Source organism: Polistes fuscatus, unplaced genomic scaffold (genome assembly GCF_010416935.1).
Source record: "Polistes fuscatus isolate 324 unplaced genomic scaffold, CU_Pfus_HIC Scaffold2, whole genome shotgun sequence".
Lineage (NCBI taxonomy): Eukaryota > Metazoa > Arthropoda > Insecta > Hymenoptera > Vespidae > Polistes > Polistes fuscatus.
The window spans coordinates 15,658,048-15,682,128 of NW_025113096.1; the positions used below are offsets into that span (position 1 = coordinate 15,658,048).

At 35.9% G+C, this 24,081-nt stretch overlaps 1 protein-coding gene across 10 annotated transcripts in view; it reads right to left on the bottom strand.

The window, feature by feature from the left end:
• Window positions 1–2,764: 2,764 nt before the first annotated feature.
• The window catches only part of LOC122516327 (zinc finger homeobox protein 3), a 394,212-nt gene continuing 372,895 nt past the window's right edge, over window positions 2,765–24,081 (bottom strand). For all 10 annotated transcript variants that reach the window (XM_043634051.1, XM_043634048.1, XM_043634047.1 and 7 more), the window contains one exon: window positions 2,765–4,563. In XM_043634051.1, the coding sequence (XP_043489986.1) occupies window positions 3,809–4,563 (755 nt within the window). In that variant the 3' untranslated portion in view covers window positions 2,765–3,808. The remainder of the gene's footprint in view (window positions 4,564–24,081) is intronic.

Here is a 24,081-nt window from a genome sequence, read left to right on the forward strand (position 1 = left end):
ATATTTTATTTTCATTCATTTATTTATATATATATATGTATATATATGTATATATATGTATATATATATATATACATAAATATATAAATATATATATATATGCATGTACATACTTATCTTTATCTTTTTTTCAACTTCGTCATTCTCGCTTTTCTTTCTCTCTCTTTTTATTTCCCACCCAACCCTGTGGGGGTGTTTTTTTTTTACGTACTTAATTCTACGATTTTAGTCGTAATTCTCTTATGTGTTCTGTCTCTGTCTCTGTACGTGTGCGTGTGTGTATACGTACTTTTATGTTTCTGTATATGTAAATGTGTATGTGTGAATGTATCAGTGATTGGATCAGTTATCTTCCATTAACCGTAACTTACATTCTAATAGTGAATCATTTTGTTGTTCTGAAAAAGATCTTTACAGAAATTCCCATAGGTCTATAGTAATGTAAGTGATAAGTATAATAAGTTATAGTAATAGTAATAGTAGTGGTAGTAGTATTAGCAGTAGTAGTAGTAGTAGTAGCAGTAGTACTAGTAGTAGTAGTAGTAGTAGTAGTAGTAGTAGTAGTAGTAGTAGTAGTAGTATAGTAGTAGTAGTAGTAGTAGAGTAGTATATAGTAATAGTAGTAGTCATAGTAATAGTAATAGTAATAGTGTGTAGTAGCATTAATAGTAATAGTAGTTAACCCGATAATCGTATTATTATCGGCCCGGTTAAAAATTCGGTGCATTTTTATTTTTTTTTTATTAATCATCATTGCACATTCTCTCCTCCCAATCGTAATCGTAATCATCAATGTAAATTTCGTGACCCTGCTCGTTCCTTCCTCTCTCACCTTACCTTCATCATTATTATTATCATCATCATCATCATCATCTTCTTCGTTTTTTATTTCTTCTTTCTCTTATTCGTGCAAAAGAATAGAGAGAAAAAAAGGGAGAAGTTGAAAATTTCTTTTTCTCTTGTTTTTTCTTTTCCTTTTTTTTTTCTTCTAAGCGAGCTCCGTCGACTCTCGCAATTAGTATTATCACCGATGATCGATCGTTGATAGACCGTGAATTAGCAAAAATTCATGTTCTTAAAACGACTATCGATAAAATCTATCACCTAACGTTATTACCTATCTTTATTATTACTATTATCATTATTATTTGTATTATTATTAGGATTATTATTATTGTTATTATTATTATTATATTATTATTATTATTATTATTATTATTATTATTATTATTATTATTATTAATATTATATTATTATTATATTATTAATGTTAATATTACTTTATTATTAGTTAGTTAATCGCTAATAAAATTATATTAATCGTTAATTATTATTAATCATTTCTTTAGTTCTATTAAATATAATTTTATTAAATATAGGAACTATGTTGCTGGGTCTTGTTCGTGAACGCGAACCGTGTCGACAACGCCAAGGGGCACCATAATAAGTGTTGACGGGTTTGGGGATCAGGGTAGGAGGAGGCCATTGAGGTTTATAGGAGAATGCAGCTGAAATTTACTCGATGATTAGAATAGAATTAGGATTAAGAATGAAGAGGTGGAGGAGGAGAGATGATATTAAGAGGGTTCGCAGTGTCCACGTTGGGCCTCGAACACACATCATACACACACATCCTTATTCCTTGAACTTTCCTTTCCATCCCCTTTTCGTGTCGAGCTCGGTACGAGGAAACGCTCGAATCGGCAACCCCGTCCCAGCGATCGGGGTACCGGTGTTTTAAATTTTTTTCTCTCTCTCTTTTTGTTTTTTTTTTGTCTTCTCCTTCCTCTTTTTCTTCTTCTTCTTCGTCTTCTTCTTTTTCTTCTCGTTATCTCTTTGTTTTTTTTTTTTTTTATCTTTTAATTAGTGTGGCTGTGTATATTAGTAGTGTGAGTCTTATATGTTTTCCATTATCTCTTCCCATTTTTATTTTTAATTTTAACTTTGTTTTTTCTATATACGCGCGTTAGAAAACGCGTTTTCGCAAAGCTCGTATTTTGTTCTTCCTCTTCTTAGTTTCTTTCTCTTCTCTCTTTTTTCTTCTTCTTTTTTAATTTATTTACTTATTTGTTCTTAATTAGCATCGTTTAAAATCGAATATTAATAAGACGGTAGAGATCGATCGTTGTTTTCAATATAACGGCGTTCCCCCGTCCGAATTTCGATTTTATTTTTAATTTTATTTTCGAAAGAGAAAGTTGGTAAGGGGTATGAAGAGGGCCTTTTTAAAAGTAGGCGGGTAAAAGAGAGAGTGAGAAAGAGAGAAAGAGAAAAAACAGAGAGAGAGAGAGAGAGAGAGAGAGAAAGAAAGAAAGAGAAAAAGAAGAGAGAACGAGAGGGTAGGGGGTTGGATGTACGTGTAAATGCGTATATGCGAATATGTGATCGAATATGTGTGTTTTGGAAAAGGGAGGGAAAGAAGAGAGCGAGATACATAATATACGTAATTGCTATATGCATGGATACATGTATACGTGTTAGATTATTTTTCTTTTCTTCCTTCCTTCTTATTTTTTTTTCTCTTCATTATAATGTACGTATTTATGGGTTTTAAAACGATTGTAGAATCTCTTCTCTATAAACGACAATGTCAAATAAGTGCGTGCGTTGATCAACCCTTATTGCGCCGCACCCTTCTCACTGGCCGCCCGTGCTTTCTTCTTCTTCTCTTCTCTTTCTAATATTTTTCCATCTCTCTCTCTCTCTCTCTCTCTCTCTTTCTTTCATTTTCCTTATTTGTTTTCCCATTCTTCTTCTTCCTTTCTTTCCTTTCTTTAACTTTCATCTTATTACCATCCGCCGTTCTTCCCTTCTCTTCATTTTTATCTCTCTCTTATTTATTTTATTTATTTTTTTTTAAACTTTTTTTTAAGTATCTTAGTTATTATAACACTTTTGTCTTCATTTTAAATCTTTATTATTACTTTACATAGGAACGTTTAAGTGAGCCCACCTCGGACAATTCTCTCCCCTGTTTAGGTCTCCCTCTCTCTCTCTCTCTCTTTTTTTTCTTTCTATCAGACACTCGTGCGCCTATTTATTTTTGCTATTCTTTCGAGTCTCGTACCATTCTTCTTTAATCTCCTTTCTATTTCTCATGGTAGCCGGTGATAAAAGAGGAAAAAAATGATTCAACCCCGGCCACCAACCCTTCTTTCCTTTTTCTTCTCTACTTCTCCCTAACGTCATCTCAACTTTCTTTCTATCTTTCTTCATTTTTCATTAACTCTTTCTAATATCTCTTACTCGTTTTCGTTTCATTTCGTTTCGTTTCGTTTCAATCTATCGGAGGAACTTTGTTAAAGCGCGCGCTAACTGGCGGCGCGCTGCGTGCTTACGTCGTTACAAAAATAATAGGCAAGTTGAGCCACGCGAAGAACGTACGGGCGCAACGAAGGAAGGACGATAGGGTTTTTTTCTTTTTTTTTTTTTTTTCTAACCGATAATTGGTTAAACCCTGTCGCCATTTTGGTACCTCTCGGGTTGGCAAAAATTGAGCAACCCCTTTTGTAAAAAAAGGTGCTCGCGGTGTTCGCCCGCCCCGAGTAGTGCGAAAAAGGCTTTTGCTATTTAATTTCTCCGGCAGGAGTTTGATCATTATTCAAACCGGAGAAGTCGAATGAAGAGCCCGACGATGTCCTTCCCTGGTGAAACTGGAGGGACGACTCTAGTTTTCTTTCTTTCTTTCTTTCTCATTCTTTTTTTTTTCTTCTCACCCTCTTTCTCTCTCTCTCTCTATCTCTCACTCACTCACTCTCTCTATCCCGAAAATCGAAGGACAAGTTTTTCCCTCTATTTTAGATTTCTTTTAACGGGCTCCAGCCAGTGCGGTGACCTCCTGTACGAGCTTCTGTCTCTTGGCGTCGGGTCCGTTGTTGTTGTCCTGATTGGCCCTTTCGTTGTTGTTACCCTGCGATTGACCGGTCGTGCTCTCGGCTGCCGCACGTGCGGCCAACAGGGTGATTTGATTCACGACGTCCTCCATCTCGTCAGTCAAAGGATTCGCCTCTTCGTTTCCCGATTGTCCGTTTGGATTGGGATAATTAAATTGTTGCTGTTGCTGTTGTTGTTGTTGTTGCTGTTGCTGTTGTTGCCGTCCTTGAACGATTTCTAAACGAGCACGATGCTGTGCAGTCTCGGAATGTCTACGCCATTCGGCCACGGTCGTGTACGTTCGCTGCGGTGTATTACTACCGGGATCGCAAAGTGTACAAGAATAACGTGACTGTACTAGACGCAATGCACCCCGACGCTGCTGATTACCCAAATAACATGAACGTTGATGAACCAAAAGCGATGACTCCTGGGGATATGCTCGGCCGCATCGTCGACACACCAAACATAACTCCGTTTCTACCTCACGACAATGTTGTCCTGGACCAGTCTCGTTCGAATCGCAGGGTGGCGTTGGCAAACGGACCGTTTCCAAACCCGGATGATTTGGATCTTGTTGAAGGAACGCTTGCATCAGGGAACGTGGCACCTGCACCTGGGTCCCACCCTCGACGTGAAGCGACATCAGACCGGCACCGTGAACGCTGCCACTTAAGCTCGGAGCCGCTACTGAAAGCAAACGTATTGTCCTTCTTTTTAAAAGGGATCTTGTAAAACAACACTCGATAGAAAATAATAATCAATTCTTAACATTACTTTTCTCTGACAGATATCTACGTGGAAAAAAATATATATTGCAGATAGTCGCAATAATATGTCTTACGTATCGCGTAATTTATCCGTGCCTACTACGAGGTCAACTTTTCCATCACGCAGTTGGAAAGTTGTTAAGATTAATTTGACCGAATGGAAGCTTGATTAGCTCACGAACTTTCCGGAAAGTTCCGCGGATGTAATTGATTTGTGCCGACTTAGTTGTCATAATAACGTTACCAACCTAACGGGAGGAGAATTTAATGCAGAACCTGTTTTTGCTCGAACGATAGAGAGAGATGAAGAGACAGGTAAATTGGTAGTTATTAGCCTAGCCTACGGGCATTACGCATTGATGGGATAATTCCTACCGCCTCCTCGTGTGTAAGAGAATAGCAAATAGAGAGCAAGCATAGTGGAACGAAAGAGAGAGATAGAGAGAGAAACGTATATTCGTTTGATGATTAATTCTAATTCGAGGATTACTCCCTACGGGATATCGTTTTAAAGCTAGGTCTCTCGAAACAACGTGCGAGAGAAATATATATATGTATATGTATATGTATATGTATATGCTCGATTGTAGTTGTTAGAAAGAGTCAAACGGAAACTAAGGGACACATGGAACGTGAAGAGATCGACGATCGACGTCGATTAGCCCTGGGTCGCTACGAGTTTACGCGGTGACGCGCACGTTTATACCGCGTATCGTGTGTCCGACGGTGGAGTCGTTACGAGACAGGAAGCGTTAATGATACCCCTGCTCATTCGTTCGACGCTCGACTGTAATTATCGAGCCTGATGGGGCGGTAGAGAAGTCCCAGGGTACTCCTCGCGGGACGGGAGACGATATTATTTTTCTCCTTTTTTTTTCTTTTTTTATTCCTCTCTTTCTCTCTCTCGTTCTCTCTTTCCGTCCGTCTTTCAAAGTAATACGTTTTATTAGCACGTCAAATTAATTTTGATTTCAAAACCATTAGGGATCGATTGACTCTATTATTTTTGTTTTTTAAAACCATCTTTATGAAGATTATATAGATTTATTTTTTGCTTGATTTTTTCAAATGGTTTACATAAAATTCATTATTTTTGAATTAAACATGAGAACCTCTGTTGCGGACGAATCTGTTTGAGCAATGCTACCAGGTCGTAGCTCGCGATCGGTTTGGATTATGGTTTGGCTCGATTCTCGCGGGCAAATAATCCGCGTTTTTATGCGCCGTCATCGAAGAGGAGGAGGAGGAAGAGGAGGAGGAGACCCTTCTCGGAAAAAAAATACCGAGGGCAGCAGGGTGTTGGGCTGGAGAAAAGGGTATATAGAGGCAGTAAAGATCGAAGAAAAGTGTTACGGATAAATGGTAGGATTAACGCAACGACATTGGCCATAGGTATAGTTCTGCGTTGCGGTCCTCTACAGGATCGCATTGTCCGTGGCTATTCAGTAGGACGTAGAAAATTCATTATGTTATGCTCGAACTCACGTTTGTGAGTGTTGCCGTCCGAGTTGCTATCGTTGCTTGGCCGTTCGCTTCTTCCAACTTGCGATATAATCGTTTGAATAATGACGGCCAAGCTTGCTTATCAAGAATAATAAACGCCTTGCGGCTTGCTAGATCGAGCGTTTGCTAGCTGGAATTAGAATATGGTCGACGGTTTAAATCGCACAGACTTATAGAAAAGTTCAATCGTTTGAACGACAACAACAAATTGTCAACGAGGAAATATGAACATTTCGTTTCGTTATTATTTTCTAGAATTTTTCTTCGTATTCGTGTTCAAGTGTAATCATATCTTGAAACCGATACGAAAAATATAATAAGGAAGATTCGGTTGAGTACGACGACGACGACGACGACGACGATGACGATCCGTGTGACACCCTTGAAACAATCGGACCGCTCGAAGAGAGGCTTATTACTCTTAATGAGCACTGGTTATTTCTTTGAGTGGCTTTGATTTACCCTCCCCTTCCACCTTCCGCCACCACCTAGTCTTCCTGGTGTGTATACCACAAGTACGATCAACAGCGTGCCACGAAGAGTGCGAGACCGAGAACGAGTTGTGTAGAAGAGTTTCAACTACATTTAAACCATTGCGTATGTACGACATGCATGCGATACCATGTACACACATATGAATACTATATATGCATTCATATATATGAGTATAAGTGTATAGATATACTTTTACACGAACGAACCACTCGTCTCGTCTTCTTAGAGGGCAGAGCTCATTTGCGTACGGATTGAGATAGTAGTGCTTCGGTACCACCTCGATGTGTGTTTTTGTTTAAATGTGTGACTGCGTACGAGATTCTGATTGCCGGCCGCTCCCAACTTTCAGGGGTTCTCATATCGATTTCTCTACGATATCATCGTGATATTTAACTTTAACTTTAAATCACTCGATGGAAATAAAATGATTTTATCAATATTAACCTTTATCTTTAATTCCAATTAAACTTATAATTAATTAAATAAGTTCATCGTTTATATATATAAAAGTATATATTCTACAGAATTATGTAAAGTATTTGTCAATTATTAAAGAAAATTTATATATCACGTATATGCAACTGTGATATAAAAATAATTGAAATTTATGCCGATATGTAGGAAATTAGGTTTGGAAAAAGATTGAAAGGATCTATCTTTGGAAAGATAATTCCATGAGAACCTCTGTCCCGAAGATAGCCACGACACATGCTGGAAATTTGTTCGCCGGGAATTTACGAGCGAGTTTCCGTGTCAGACCCAATACCGTGGTGTCTGCTGGTAAGTAGGTATACGTCTGTATATCCTGGCAGCTATAACCTCTCGCGTCCGAAGGGACCCTCGAACGGAATAATCGTGAATGTCGTTAGTTAGCGCCTCGAAGAATTTTAATGGGGTTCTCTCTCGGGTTGGACGATGCAATCGAGAGAAAGAAAACAGAAGAAGGAAAGAAAGAAAGAACGAAGGAAAGATAACAAAAAAAAAGAAAAAGAAAAAGAAAAGGAAAACAAACATAAATTCAAAGAAACTAAAAAAAGAGTGGGGGGGGGAAAGAAAAATTTGCTAAGCACCGACTAATCGCGATTCGAAATATGAAAACACGACACACGGTTGAATACCGAACACATGTTCTCCCCTCACCCCTATCTCAACCGTAATTCAATCGTTAAATGTAATTTGTCTTTTAACAGAAGTTACTCTCTCGCATCCCTTTTTTGTACGCTTACTTTTCCCTCCTCCTCCTTCCTCCTCCCTCCTTTCGCGTTATCCCTCGAGTTCGATCGAGTCTCGACGATCTTCCAAGAAATTCAACTGAAACGATATTATTGCGAATTAGGTATTTGAGTTTTGCACGCAGCTCGCGAGTTTTCAAACGAAACTAGAGTTTCCACGTGAGGTTAACCAGGAGCGTGGAATCTGAGGTTTGAATTCATCCGCTCTAAGCTCGAATGGATGATATTTTACGTGACTCGAAATAATATCCTCTTCCTCCTTTCCCCAGCGTAGAAATACACATATACTTACATGATGGATATATAAGCGTAGATACGTATACGTTGAGTTTAAGTACATATATGTGTATGTGCATATATCTGTCCGGTAGGAATGATTCGTTATTTTGCATAAGACGTTCACGGAATTTCAAGTTCTCTCTTAGCTCAACGTCTTTTACATATCCCTTTAACGTGGAATTCAAATGGTTTCGCATGAGAATATTGTCACCCTACCTTAAAAGATTAATCTCTCGATCTCGATCTTTGAGAATTAATCAATGCCGCACCGAAGGTTTTGATATTTAACAGATACTTTCAATGATATCATCCCAATTTCTCGGTATTACCGTGAACGAAATCAACCAACAAGATTTGTTGAAAATCTAATGAAACATCAAAGTACCGAGATATGCCGCAAAAGAAAGTATGCATATTTATAGAGGGTGCTTCAAAAGTTACTTCAGCAAGAGAAAAATAAATCAATATTGGTTTGTCAGCTATTTCAATTTGATATTTTTTTAGGCTCGTCGGGGAATCTGTTTGGATTAATTTTAAAGTGAAATCGTATATTATTTAACTTATCATGGTAATAATATAAATAATTATGATAATAATATAATATAACCCATTACAATTTATAATTTTTATTAGAATTAAAATATTTAATAGAATTATATTGTCTGTATTAAAGATATAAATGTTCAGTTATTGTAGCTTGTTTAATAAAGTATGAGCCGTCTCGAAATACCTGACAAAGAAACTTTTGAATATTTCGGGATCAATAAAAGGGACTTTTTTTGGTGTATGACAGAGAGAGAGAGAGATTATAAATTTACAATAGAGTATCTATCCATAAGTACGTAACTCGAGGTATGCACAACGGTGCATTCCACGTGCGCTCGCTAGCACGTTCTCACGTGGTGACCACCGTACGAATGTAGGAAAACACGTTGTGAACGTGGGCGTGCATTCCTGCTGCCTCGACGCATTATCTCCTTCTTCGTGCCCACGTTTTCTCTCTCTCTCTCTCTCTCTCTCTCTTTCTATCTTTATTCCTTCCTCCGATTTTCTGTTTCCCTTTCTCTTTCTTGTTCGATCATCCTCGAGAGAGAAATCCTCATCCTTCCCTTTCTCTTTCTATCTCTCTCTCTCTCTCTCTCTCTTTCTCTCTCTTTTTCTTTTTCAACCTCCCCGATCCTTCTCGGTTTTTCCCTTTTTCTTTTTTTCTTCTTGTTTTTCTTTTTTATTTCTTTTTATACCACAGCAAGACCCGTTATCGTGAATACCACTGGCTCTCTCTTTCGGAATGACTGTTTCACACCTCCGCTCGCGCGAGAATTAGGAAATAAATTAGCGGCCGAGCTAATTTCGTTATCTCCACCGATGGTGGAGACCCTCCCGCTTGAGACGTCAACGGACCAATGTTCTCCAAACTCTCGACTGTCTCGTTTCTATATCTTCAACACTCTCTTTCTCTATAATATATATTCTCTTCTCTTTCTTATTTCCTGCCCAGGATCAATGTTTCTCTCTTTTGTTAGTGAAATTCAAGGACGACGATTTAGAAATAACACCCTTTACACCGTCGTTTTTATTTTTCATCTTGCACATTTAGGAAAAATTCATCGTGATTAAAATGTTTAAAAAAAATCGATTATTCATTTAGGTAATATTCAAGGGAATGATTTTGGAAAGAAATTGTCAATTACGTTTCAATGAATCCTACCTTATTTATAATGATATTTTAAGGACGATTGATTTGATTTGAAAAAAATAAAGAAAATAAAAGAAAAGAAAAAAACCTAAACAAAAAGTCAGATAAGTAATATATAACACATATTATGGATTATAATCGAACGCACGTTCGATACTATAGGGGCGTTCTCTGAAAGTTTTACGATTGGCCCTTGTGCTTTAATCAAAGTCTAAATTTAGATTGGACTGTCCCGTGTGTGCAGGTGACACACGGGACGGTCATTCGACACAACGTGTTTGACTCTCGTCTTCTTCCATCTTTATTTTTTTTTTTTCTTTCCTTTCTCTCTCTCTCTCTCTCTCTCTGTCTTTCTTTCTTTCTTTTTCTTTCATTCGGTCGGTCGGTCGACCTCCCTCCGCTTGGAAAACGTTTGGGTGTCGAGGATCACGAGGAAGTCGTAATTTCCAGTGGAACGAGGCAGCCGAGCGAATTGACGACGGCTTATCTCATGGTCTGGCCACGAAATCGCTTGGTACGCTTATCGAACAAGATAACGGTGCGGCGTATAGATAAATTCCGTTAATTAATTATCGACGTATACCTCTCGTGGTTATTTTTACGTCCAATTCCTCGTAGAGAAAGAGAGAGAGAGAGAGAAAGAGAGAGAATTGCACGCAAGCTAGGATTTCTTCTACCCTTTTGTTTTTTAGTCTATACATTTTTGTGATCTTTTGTTTACGACACCTTTGTTTCTTACTCACAGATGTTGAATAAAATCTTTTTTAACATATGGAAGAAGATAAAATGAACAATAGAATATTCTAATTCATATTTTTACGAATACGACAACAATTCAATAGGATTTATATAATTAATTGTAAGATCACTTTTTGGTTTATCTTTTTTAATTGTAGATATCGTATGGACTATAATGGAAGATGATTCATTTTATTTGTTTTGGTTTTGTTTTGTTTTACGAAAGCCAGATTACATCTCGATAATTAATTATCGAAATAAAAAATGGTATTTTATTTTTAATATTTATACTTCCCGTTATAAAATTAGGAATTTTTTTTCAGTGAAAAAGAAAAAGAAAAAAAAATATATATTATAGATGCCGTATAATAAAATAAGAAAAGTTACGAGAATGGTTATGACAATAGAGTGTAACACTTCGACGTGGAAAGACGTTTGCTTCCAATCTGGGAAGATACGGTGAAGGCTCATCTTTGGAATGACTGGCAAGAGGCAGGTGTTTCCTCGACACCTGTGCCTCTATTTCTCTTATTCTCTTTCTTTAACTCCCCGAACTTGAGGGGTTGGGATTGAGCAAACACCTCTTTTACGAGGAATCGTATGAGAGAGACCAAGAGAGAAAGAGAAAGAGACTGAGAGAGAGAGAGAAAGAGTAAGAAAAATAATAATTGGAATGTTCGTTCAACTAACGTTTTGTATGCTGGCAATTATTAATTCTTACACCGATGAAAGATAAATAATCGAACAATAAATAAAAGGGCTTCATCATATTGTTAGCCCTGTCATTTTCATCCAGCACAATATTACCCACATGTGTTTAAAAACGTAAAAATGTCTAGTTCGTTGTAAAAAAATTACAAATATCTGTCCAATTTGAAAGAGCAAGTTGTTGGTTTTAAAATTTCGACCACATTCAAAACTTTATTACGGTCGCTTGACAATAAACTCGAGTTTTACAACCAATCTATGTTACCAGCTCCGAGTGACTGCAACAATCAAAAGAAAGAAAAAAGAAAAATCGTTGATTCTATTCTCGATCATCGATGATCCCTTTTTTCCACGTTAAGAGATTGGAAAGGGCACGCGAGAATAAGAGTTGGAAAGAAGAACGAGAAGTTGGATCGTTAAGGTTCTTCTTGATGGTGAAGACCATCTTGGTAGGACCATCTCTCTCTCTCTCTCTCTCTCTCTCCCTTACACTTTTTTTTTGTTTCTGACGAGGAACGTCATCGCGGAGGCTGCGAAACTCGGCAGGATGCAACCAGGAGGCAGAAGGTGGAGTTTGCTGTCATATACCTGATTTCTCCGAGTATCTCGACCGTTCCGAGAAAAAGTAAAAGAGAAAGAAGAAAGACAGATAGAGAACGAAAGAAACAGAAAGAGAGAGAGAGAGAAAAAGATAAAGGTCTTCGACCGGTAGCCTAAGTTGAGGAGCCGTCTCTAAAGAGGCACACACACACCGGGGTCATTAGCGAAGAGAACATTTATCTTTGTCCTTCTTTCACTCTTTCCTTCTCTCTCTCTCTCTTTCTCACTCACTCTCTCTTCCTATCACTCTTTCTCTGTTGGTCTCGGGTGTTCGCACTTGATTCGCCGTCGGTATCAACGGGTGCCAGGCAGGAAGACCCGTATTATCGAGTCAATTGTCTCTCTCTCATCCCCCTCCCCTGTATAGTTCAGCTGACTATAAAATCATTATCACCCGTCCACCACCGGCACGGTCAGCGAGCACCACCGAAGCCTCTCTCTCTCTCTCTCTCTTTCTCGCTCTCAACCCTCCTCTCTTTCTCTCTCTTTCTCTCTCCTTCTCTCTCCCTCAACAGCAGCTCGACGTTGAACGCTCGATTATCCCATTAATACGACGAGTCCGTGCGTTCATCCGTCCCGTCGGATCTTTAATTATTTAAATGCAGAGCCATGGTGGAGAGCCCGGCACCGAGTTCGAAGGGTACCATCTCTCTCTCTCTCTTTCTATATATATATATTTTTTATTTATTTTTTTTTCTACGGTGAGAAGACCAAAGTCAGGGGCGAATCGATATCACTTCGATCTTTTCCGAACGTTTACATATTTTGTTATTTTTAATTCACTTTTATCTCTTTCGTTTTCTTAATTTTTATTCTTTGGAAAGATACGAGAAGGAGTATTTCGATGTTGAACGCATGTTAACTTTTGAAACATGATCGATAAATGGGATCGAGCAAATGGGTTAAGGCTATGAGTTAGCAAGTAAGTAGTTATGGCAAACAACATATTAGAAAAATAGAAAGGGAGAGAGAGAGAGAGAGAAATGGTTTGAGAGCGTCCAACGATAAATTCGTGTTCTCCATGTGTGATAAATAATGAAAGGGGATTAACCAAATCGCCATAAGCGTTATGATGCACGCATGCTATGTTAGATGTTCACTTCGTTGAACTATAGATCGCTAAAGGAAAGAAAGAATGAGAATGAGATAGATAGATGTATTAGTATGTTGTATGTACATGTGTATGTGTGTGTGTGTGTATGGATTGTAAAAGTGGGGGAGAGGAGAGGTAAAGGGGGAACGGTCAATCGTGGCTATCATTAAGCCAGGATTTAATGAGCGAGGTGCGCCGGACGTGGGAAGTCGCCTGTCGCGCGGTAATTACCTTAGTTCAATTATTAGACGATTACCATGAGGTAATGGACATTGAAAGTGGGAGTGGAATCGGTTCGCGTGATCCCCCTTTTTTTCTTATTCTCTTCACGATTCGTTCAAAAATATTACTTTTTAAAAGTATTTTTCTATTCCACGAATATAATATAATATATATAATATTTTGTATTTATTGATAATTAATTAGAGGTGATTAATCGTAAGTGAACAAAAAAAATTAATCAAACTGTCGACTTTGCGATTATTTTTATATCAGAATTATTGATATTATCAAATAATTGATGAATTTTTTGTCAATATGAGGAATGTTATATCAATGGAGCTTCCGCTTGTAATTCGATCTAATAATGTATTTTTATAATATAACTATTTTTGTTAAATGAAAATTGCCAGAGTTAAAATAAGCGGAGATTAGATGAAATGAGTTCTCGTGAATAAGACGACGTCGACAAGATCGATTTCGGAGACGATCGTATACGTCGCATCATCGGCACGATGCCTACCGTATTAAGAACGGCGTGATTAAATAATAGGGTCTGTTAAATCGTAAGAGAGGGGAACTTACTTGGTCGTCCTATATTTGTACGACCTAACGTTATGGCTATTCGGGTCGTGCGAAGTGTAGGGACGTAAGAAACGAAGCTTAAACGGATCCTGAATCAATTCGATAGTTCATCTTCTATTTCTTTCTATACTTCTTTCTTTCTTATTTTCTTTAACTCGTTGAATTATCAAACGCGACACGTTTTACTTAACATTATCATTTAAATCCACATTTTTTTTCCCCATTCAAAAGACACTTCGCTGCGATTAAACAAAAGAAACGAAGTAAGCGTTTTATGACAGCCGACAACGCGGATTAAAAGATGCGAATGTTTAAACGAGAGAGAATGAAAAAGAAGAAGAAGAAGAAGAACAGATTTGTTAGGGTGAGGTTAAAAATAAAGAACGTGGATTTAAAACGAGATATCCTTTGTCACGTTGTCCTTAGATGAAGGATTAGCAACCGTTAAGATATCGCTTAGTCGTTAAAAATAATTGTCAGTTGGATAATTAAGGGCTTCCTTCTTCTTCTTCTTCTTCTTTCTTCCTTCCTTCTAGAACCTTTTTTTTTCGCGAGAGTCGAGGAAAATATTCTCTTTTCTGTCCACGCTTCGGCAGATACCACTTTCTTTATTTCTCATTTATTTTTTCTTCTTCTATTTTCCTTCTCTTTTCTTTTTTTATTGTACAAGCCCTTTCCCCGTATTTTCCCTTCGATCTGCTTACGCTCGGCAAGCTGTCTTCTTTATTCGTGTATTCGTAGTATTTTGTTAGCACATCGTTAGGGAAGCTAAAGGGGATGCAGGATTTCTTGTAAAGAGGAAAAAGAAAGAGAAAGATAAAGAGAAAGAGAGAAAAAGAGAGAGAGAGAGAATCTGTAACGAGTACCCACCATCCCCCCGTCCCCACTCCTCTCCCTCTCCCTCTCTTTCCTCATTCTTGCAGCGGACCTCGTTACGCAGATCAGACGCAGCCAGAATCGAATTTTTCGCTGGAGAAGCTCCTTTACTCGTTTATGCATGCGCCCACATCTATACACATACACATACACTACTTTGACTAGTATTGACTTATTCTTTTACATCTACTTTGTGCTTGTACTTCTATTTCTTTCCCTCTATCTCTCTCTCTTTTCCTCTCTCCCTCATTGCTTCTTTTCGGATTTTCCTGACATCCTAGAATTTATTTTTTATGTTTATTTTTTCCATTTTTTAGTTCAAGAACAATGTCAAAGATAATTTGACAGAAAAAATAAAATACATTTTTATTTAATATTATTTTTTTTTCTTTGATTATATTATATAATAGTATAATCATAATAATAAAATAAATCTAGACTATCGTTTCTTAATTTTGTCTTGAAGTTAGGTTCGTGAAATAATGAATTGCGATTGTGTCAGTTTATCGAGATAGGATGAGAAAAGAAATGAATTAACAATTTTGAGGAGTCAAGACAAAGGAAGGAAAATAATACCCTGTTGGTAAAAATAAAGATATAGACTACACAATATGAATAATTCTACGAAAGAGGAGGATCCATCTTAACAAGTGGTTCGTCCTAATTTAGAGAGAGAGAGAGAGAGAGAGAGAGAGCTCAGCTGATAATCATTAGAGGCGACTTAATTTGACTTTGCTTTGGAGCCGAGAGAGGATGAGAATAAAAAAAAAAGAAAGGAAAAGAAAGGGGGATGTAAACGGGGTTGCGAAAGGTGAAACTTTTCCTTGTGTTGTTCCGTTAAAAAAAGAGTTTAGGGATGAGAATAGGGGTTGGTTGAAGAAGGAAAAAAAGGAAAAGAAAGAAAGGAGAGAAGAGGAGGAGAAAAAAAAAAGAAAGAAGAACTGTTGGGGATAAGGATTGTAAATATTAATGCTGTGGGCTCGGCCAAAGGAAAATATTTGAATAATAATTACCGAGGCGCCCTCGGCCCTTGTTACCTTCTATTTCTCTCTCTCTCTCTCTTTCTCTCTTGTATAATATAAAATAGTTCTCTAAGGAAAAAGATGATAAAGATAAAGATAAAGATAAAGAAGAAGCAGCAGAGAAGGCACGCGCTCGAGAGAAAAAAAAAACCGGGGGTAACCTCGAGAATTTTCTAATTAGAAGGATTCAAGCGGATCCCGCAAACAATACCAGAAGCATCACTTCCAACGTCTCAGGGGTTGAAAACACTCGAGGTCTTTTCTCTCTTTCTCGATGGGAAGGATTTTAATATCCCGAAGAAAACTTCGTCGTTTATTATCGCCAGTATCATTATTATCTTTCCCGGGGCCGGGGGGTGGAGGGTGGGGGTTGGGGTTTGGACAAAAACGAACGGGAATTTTTTTACTACAATGGATATTAATATTTTTTTTTTTAGATATCACGCGCACTATTTTAATTGTATAAGTTATGCTGTATAGTAGTATTTGTTAAAATGTAATTTTGTTCATTGGGTTATAAATTTTGTTGTATTATTAAAATAACCAGGGGTGTGTTCAAAAATTATCAAAGGGAAGTTTTATTAAATAAAATATTAATAGATAATCGCGTAATTAAACTTCTGTGATCATATATTTAAAGTACTAATAAATGAATATTTCTAGTGAAACAATATTTACATAAAATCAACAATCGATGTTATAAGACGGATCGAGAACGTTGAAAAATATTGATGAAATAAAATACAAATGATAATTTCAAGGGTAGAGATTGGTACAAATGTAAAACTCGTGTAAAGGTAAATGCAAAGAAATAGGGTTGTAAGTTGGAGGGTTGAAAGTACAGCGTGTGTCCCAGGCACAGCAGGGTCTTCTCGTTGGCCTCCGAGACTTTTTCCGTCGTACTCTTGGACAAACTGTAAAGCTTGTCGTGGATTGGCTGATTCCTTTCTCATGTCGCTCTGGCACGTGATGAAAGTAATTAAGCGCGGGTAGACGGAGGGGTGTAAAAGTAGGGCATTACTGTTACCCGAAGGGAGATTAAGAAACCTTATCGTGTCTCTTCACGACTTGCCTCTCTACGTACTTGTATAATTTTAAATCGTCGTCGTGAACACCGTTACTGGACACCGAGTAAGATTAATCGCCAGACTTTTTTTATATATACATTTATATATATTTTTTTTAAATACATTTGTATTTTTATATGCATGTATATATGTGTGTATGAATGTATGTATATACGTGTGTATGTATGTATGAATATATGAATGTATGTATATACGTATGTACGTACGTATGTATGTATTTATAGTATATATTCATATACTATATTTATATACAATTCTGTACATACATAAGTTAAGATGCATGAACGACCTTAATCCTCCGACGGCTTTGTTACGACTTTCATCCTATCTCTCTTAACTTCATGGAAAAAGAAATCATTTCTTTAAGTCGACTCTGTGATATTATCTCTTCATATTTTTATTCTTTTCTCTCTTTCTCTCTCTCTCTCTCTCTCTCTTTCTCTCTTCTTTCTTCTTATTTTTCTTTCTCTTTCTCGATATGAATTTTTTTTCGAGATGATAATAATTCTTTTTTCTTTAGGATAAATATATTTTTCGTTACAAAGTATTCTTTAACAATATCAACAATTCTCTGATCTTTTATGAATAATAATTCTTTGTTATTTGAACGAACAATTATAAGGAAACTTTTAATAAAAGAGAACTTTTCTTCGATAAATTTATATAATGACATATATTATTGTAGTGATTAATCAGTAATTTGTTAATTATTTATATTGGGTCGATATTTATAATAAAATTTTATGCACCCTGATGCAATGAACAGATACTGACAAATTATATTTAACTTTTTATTACAAAATTTTGTTTTAAAAATATATAATAAATTCTTACAACGATATTAATCAGTAATTTTTGTCTCTCTATTTACTAGTAACGATGTTTTAATTATTCCATATAATTAAATATAACAACAATGAGATCCATTCAAATAATTTTGTATTTCCACGAAAAGATTGATGCATTGTATCAAATAATTATTTTTTTTTCATTTAAACAATCTTATCCCGGTTTCTTCTTTCATTCTACGTGTAATATTCGACAGGAGTCAAAGCGAACTTACTACTTATATATTACTGACTTACTTACGCACGTCGACTCGTCCAGGGACTTTGGCGTTATCTCGATTGCATCGCGTCACCAAGTGCAGCTGCAATTTATCGTTGCATTTACTGTCGCAGTGGTACAATGAATTTACTACAATATTGCCGTCGTTACTATATCTCGACGCGTGCCGTCGGTCTACCTTAACTACCATATAGATCAAATGATAGCGTTTTATCGTGTATCTAATATTATACAGATACATATAAATATACATCCTTTTCAAACAATTTTTTTCTTTTTTTCTATTTAATCCAATTATTAACAAATTCTGCCATAGTCTGATAAAGAATATTACTAATTCGATTTTTAAAAATAAAAAAATAAATCCATATTTAAGATAAGGATGGAAAATAAGAAGTAAAGAGTGTATGTGTGTGTGTGTGTGAGGGAGAGAGAGAGAAAGAACACAAAATGTGGGCCATAAGAAGTCTTTGAGAGTATTAAGAAACCTTATCGATATCCAGTCTGGTGTGTGTACAATTAGATTCGTCGTCATCAAATGAACGCCACTAGCCGCGACAAGAAGTTAACGATTAACTCGCAAACATCGTTCTCGTTAATATCGATTTTAAGATTTCTAATGTATTACATTGTCTACGTACATACACGGATGGTTTGGGAAGTTTTGAACTTCAACGAAAAAACTTTAATTCTTTTATTTATTATATATATAAATAAAAATGTGTTTTTATACCAACAAAATTTTAATCTTTTCAATCGACTAACGTTTTATAATCAAGATACGTTTTATCATCCACCAACGGTACAGTTTATTTTTATGAAACACATTTAAATTTGAATTAATCAATTGAAATAATTTAAATGTAGATAAGATTTTAATTAAAAAAAAACTTAAATTATATTTTCTGAATGGTTTATTTTATCTTTCTCGGATATGATTAAATAGATTGATATTAAATTGACATTGATCAATTGAAATAATTTAAAATATGGATAAAACATTAATTAAAAAAAAAGTTAAATCATATTTCCCCGAAGGTTTATCTTTTTATGGCTTGTAATTGATTAGATCAATATTAATTAAAGCGCAGAATAAATTATGTTTATTAGAAAATGGAATAATTAAATAAATGAGAAAGAAATGTTTGCCTAAAAATAATAATTCTTGATAATCTATCAATAAGTCTATCGATCATAGAAACTCGTAGTGACTTATCGGTTGAAACGAAGATTTATTTTCCTTCTAATGATTCAAATTAGCGAAGCAAACCGTCTCGAGTTTACGACAACGGGACCTTGAGTTTAATTAGATACCAGAGACGCGCGCATTACGTCGGGCACGTTTAATTTTAGCCTGTACTTGCTTATCCGACGTAATGATCTCCATGTCTACGTTGCTGGCTCACGATTTACAAAGATTCTTTATTTCTTATCGTAAAAACTGATACATATAATATATAAATGTAATTATAAACAACTAGTATTAGCATGAGTCAATAATACGTAGGTACATTTTAAACTACACATACGTGTTAATTTAAAAATTTTGATTACCGGAAGTCAAAGTTCGTTAAAAAAATTGTAAAGTAATATAAAAATAAAATAAATAATAAATTGAATATAAGAAACAAAACAAAACAAAAAAATGAGATAAAACTCATCAAACGAATAAACACGAAGAAAGGAGTTAGCATTGCTTATATGGGGTTTTCTCCATTCCCGCTGGCTTCCTGACAGTCATTAGGGTAATCAACGAATTAGCGTTTCCGCGCTAAGAACTGGATAAGGTATAAAGAGTTAGGAGAGGACAAAGTATGTCTTGGCACGCGATCCCGAGGCCTCGTTCGTTCCTTTCTTCATTCGTTCCTTTTCCAAACGTATTCGCTATGCTGAAGATATTATCAACGAAATCGGTATTTTCGACCGATGATAAATCAAAGAGAGGTATCATTCAAAATCTTCATCAGTAACGTACTAAAAATCGATAGGTAGATTCCTGAAATTTTTAACAGTAACCCTATACAAATGTAGCACCAGTTAAAAACTTTAAATAAATTTATCATAATCTTGCTATTAACCAATACTGAAGTAAATCAAGCATCTAACTTGTTCGCACGATCCCATATTAAAAGCAAACTTGGTGTTAATCAATCGTCCCATTCGTACATATTTTTATAGCGAATATGAATATAATTTTTAAGTATATCATAGAATATTAATTTGATTTAAAGGCTTGAAAAAGTCATAAAAGAAGATATCAAGATCAACGAGGTTTAACAGAAGATTATTAAAGGTTTTAAACTTGTAATCACCTGACCATAAAGTCAATGGTAATTGTCTTTCCGGTGAATCTCTGTTAAACTCACCCTCTTACCGTCGGACATGCAAATAACTGTGGGGTTAGTTAGTTAATGGGGTCGTGCTAGGGTCGGAGACCGAGTGAGTTCATTCATTAGGGGTTGATGGCTTAATTGCCAGCTCGCAGCATCACCAATCTCACCCTCTCTGATAGTAGTAGCCATGAATCCACGGACTCGTTTTACCCCGTCCTCTCTTATTCTCTTATCCTTCTGTTTCTCCATCCCTGTGAAATACCAACCACCCCTTCCTTCCTTCCTTCCTGCCTGCCTGCCTTCCTTTCTTCCTTTCTCTTTGAGTGTTTCATCAGCAACAGGTTGTTCCAGGATCACTGATTCAACCCTGCTGGCTCGTTTGCAAGCATCCTACTCGTTTGCACGACCCCAAATTAAAAGCGAACTTGGCGTTAATTAATCGTCCCGTTCGCGGAAATCTTTTATGCTGAGTTTTACAAAGATTTTAAGTGCTATCCTTAGTATTTCCCAAACTTATTTTTTATCAAGATGAATATAATTGAAATTATTGTTTTTTAATGTATATATATATATATACAATTTTTACATGAGTTTAATCAAGAGTGATTTTAACGTTAACGAAACTTCTTGTTTGTGGAAATTTTTGTACAGTGAGTAAAATAATATCGAAAGTAAATTTATTAAATAATTTTCATGTTCTTTTGTCGAGACAAATGATACGTTTCGTTTTTAATTATTTATTTGGTTAGAATCGAATAATATGAAGAATAGAATTTAAACACGAAATAGAATTTTCAAGGTATCACATAAAATCATGAGAGTTAGTATCTCTTAAGATCGTATATTTCGTTTGAAAAGATAAAGTTTGTCGAATCGGTGAATTCGAAGGGATGAGAGAATGAAGCGTTGATAATGGGTGAGCAGGTAAGGTACAATTATCTCTGTGGTACATTCTTTCTTTCATTCTTTCTTTACCAATGTATTGTATATATGTATGTATACTCTGTATAGATTGTAAAGCAGTATGTACACATACATATATATATACACATAGATATATAAAGTGTACTGAGAGATGAGAGGATTGGTTGCAAAAAAGTACCGGCAGCATCTCTAATTGCCATACGAAGATTCCCAGAGGAGCGTTACGGTTGCACGGTAGTTGCACGTCGATTTTACATTGTTTGCACGATGAAATAAGAAAGAACAGAATGGCCAACGGGGCCCGTCTTTCGACACGGAACGAAAAGATTATCACGCCGCACCGCGAGAAAAGGGAATGCGTCCAAGTGCATTTTTGGTGTGCCCTGCCTATGTGCTCAACAACCTCATCTTCTTCTTCTTCTTCTTCCTTCCTCCTCTTCTTCTTTATCTTCTTTTTACATTTTTCGATTGAACAATGTATTCTATACTTAATCCGTCTTTCAAATTTTTCATTTATTTGTTTCTCAGTCAATAATAATTGATCAGCATGTAATTTTTATATTTCGCACGTTTAAACGATGTATTTTTTTTTTCTTTCTTCTTTTTTTTTTTGATTAAAATTTGTTCCTCGTACTTTTAGATTCAACAAATTCTCGAGTTTGTCGAATTCAACGCTCGTTCATTGTCTTTCTTTTTTGTCTTTTTCAATCTTTCTCCTTTCCACCCCAAAGTTGGTATCTTTTTTTTTTTTAATTCCTCTTCTCGTTCGTCGGTTCATTCGTTTTGCATAGAAGGTAACGACCATACGAATTTTCGCCATTTGTATGCGACACGGCTCAACCGTCAACGTGGGTCGACGTGAATTATCGCGAGTGTCAGGCCTTACGACCCGTCCGTACGAACGGTTTAATTTAAGGTTGGTGCTTTAATTCCTGGTAGAAAGCGCATTTGCAACGGTAGCTCGCCGTGGAAGACCGAAAAAAAAGTAAGAGAGAGAGAGAGAGAGAAAGAAGCACCTCTTGCTCGGTGTGTCCTCGCGATTCGAATTCATCGCTTAGTCTTCTGGGATATTCCCTTTTTTTCTTTAGTTCGAGTACGCGAATTTCATTCAGATTACGATCGCAATTTTGTCTATTCTAATCATTATTTCGTTCACGTATTACGTCAATTTTTAAACGTATAAACATTTTATTAGAGATTCGTTTATAAATTAAAGATATATAATAAAAATTTGTTCTTGTACGTACGCGTACAGTAATTTATATTCAGACATTTGAGACGATAATTATCGAAATTGATTAAATGTTCGATATAATTTTTAATTGTAGATAATACTGATTAATAGAAAATATTAAAAAGTATAAAAAACAAAAAATAAATTATTCCAGTGTCAATTTTACTTATTTAAATTATTATGTATTATAATACTTTCTATTAACGATTAAAATATTTTGATAATTAAAATTTCATATTACGCATAAAAAAATGGAAAAGAAAAAAAAGATAATATTTAATCGGATAAAAGGATCAATAAAACAAAATAAGGAAAAATATCACGAGTTGGTATAAGACGTCATCATTATTCAAGCTTAACAAAATTCATATTCCTCGTTGTGTCTTTTTAATTTAACGAAAAAAGAATTTAAAGCGAAATCTCGTGTTACGGTAGTCTCAGGGTGGTTTGAGTTGCACGTATAAAATGCAGAGAAATGTGCTATGGATGAAAATGATCTTGCTTGTTGGCGAGGGTTGATCTCTCTCTCTCTCTCTCTCTCTCTCTCTCTCTCTCTCTCTCTCTCTCTCTCTGGAAGACAAAACTGGCGTCGATGTAATGCAATTTCGTAGCCAACGAATGAACGAACGAACGTAGAGAAAAGGAGGAAGAGTAGGATGAGAAGGGAAGAAGGGGCAGGAGGGGAGGAAAAGAGTGCGTTGGAAGGCGGGGATGATTTAGTAATGAAGATATTAACGGAGCAAAAGCGCGCCATGGAATACTGAGATTCAACTATCTAACTGCTGACATAACTCACGTTTATGACTCTATGCCGAGCTCTTCTTTCTTTTCTCTTTTTCCTTTCACTGTTCTTTTTTTCTCCCTTTCTTTCTTTCTTTCTTTCTTTCTCTTCTTTTCTCTTTGTGTATGTCTCACCAACCATCGTGAAATCCCCTTTTATCCTTTTCACTGTCTTCTTCTTTCTTACTTTTTTATCTATCTCCTTTTATCTATCTTTTATACTTTTCTCTTGCTAATATCCAACGATGGTAATTAATGTGAAATACTTTCACGAAAATGGCTAACCCTCTTTCCCAACTAATTCCAAGTTAGTTGATATATTATCTTTTCAATTGAGAATCTTTCTCTTCGTTTACTCTCTCTTTCTTTCTTCAGCTTTATTTTTATTCATATTGTTATCCCTTTGATTTTCATTCCAATGAGAATTCATTCATAAACGGGTTTGTAATAATTGCACAAATTTTTTCCATCGAAAAATATTGTTCTATCAATTTATTTCTCGATTTTATTATTTATTTTTATTATATATTTATTTTCTTTTTTTCCTGTTTGATTTCCAATCTCATGAGAATTCATATATTATGTAGGTTTATAATAATGAAGTTTGTATAACGAAATGCCTACGAATAAGATTGTTTTCCCTAGAGAGATATATTCTGTGTATTCGGTGTATCATGTTTGTGTTTGTGTGTGTGAAACAGAGGAGGGTTTTGTAAGGGTAGAAAGAATGCGATACTTGGAACTAAAGAAGAAAAGGAAGATTCTTGCAGAATGGATTTCGACGGGGTACATTAGTCGAGTTATACCCCCGAAGGCATTGCTTTCTCGCTGCGTTGTATATCTTGCTTATTTTTTATTATCACCCCTGGCAACGGACGATAAGTAAGTGGAAGGGCTGCTCCTGCGCTTTCACCCTTCGATTTTTCTAATGTTCTCGAAGAGATCTTTTCTAAACTACGATTTTC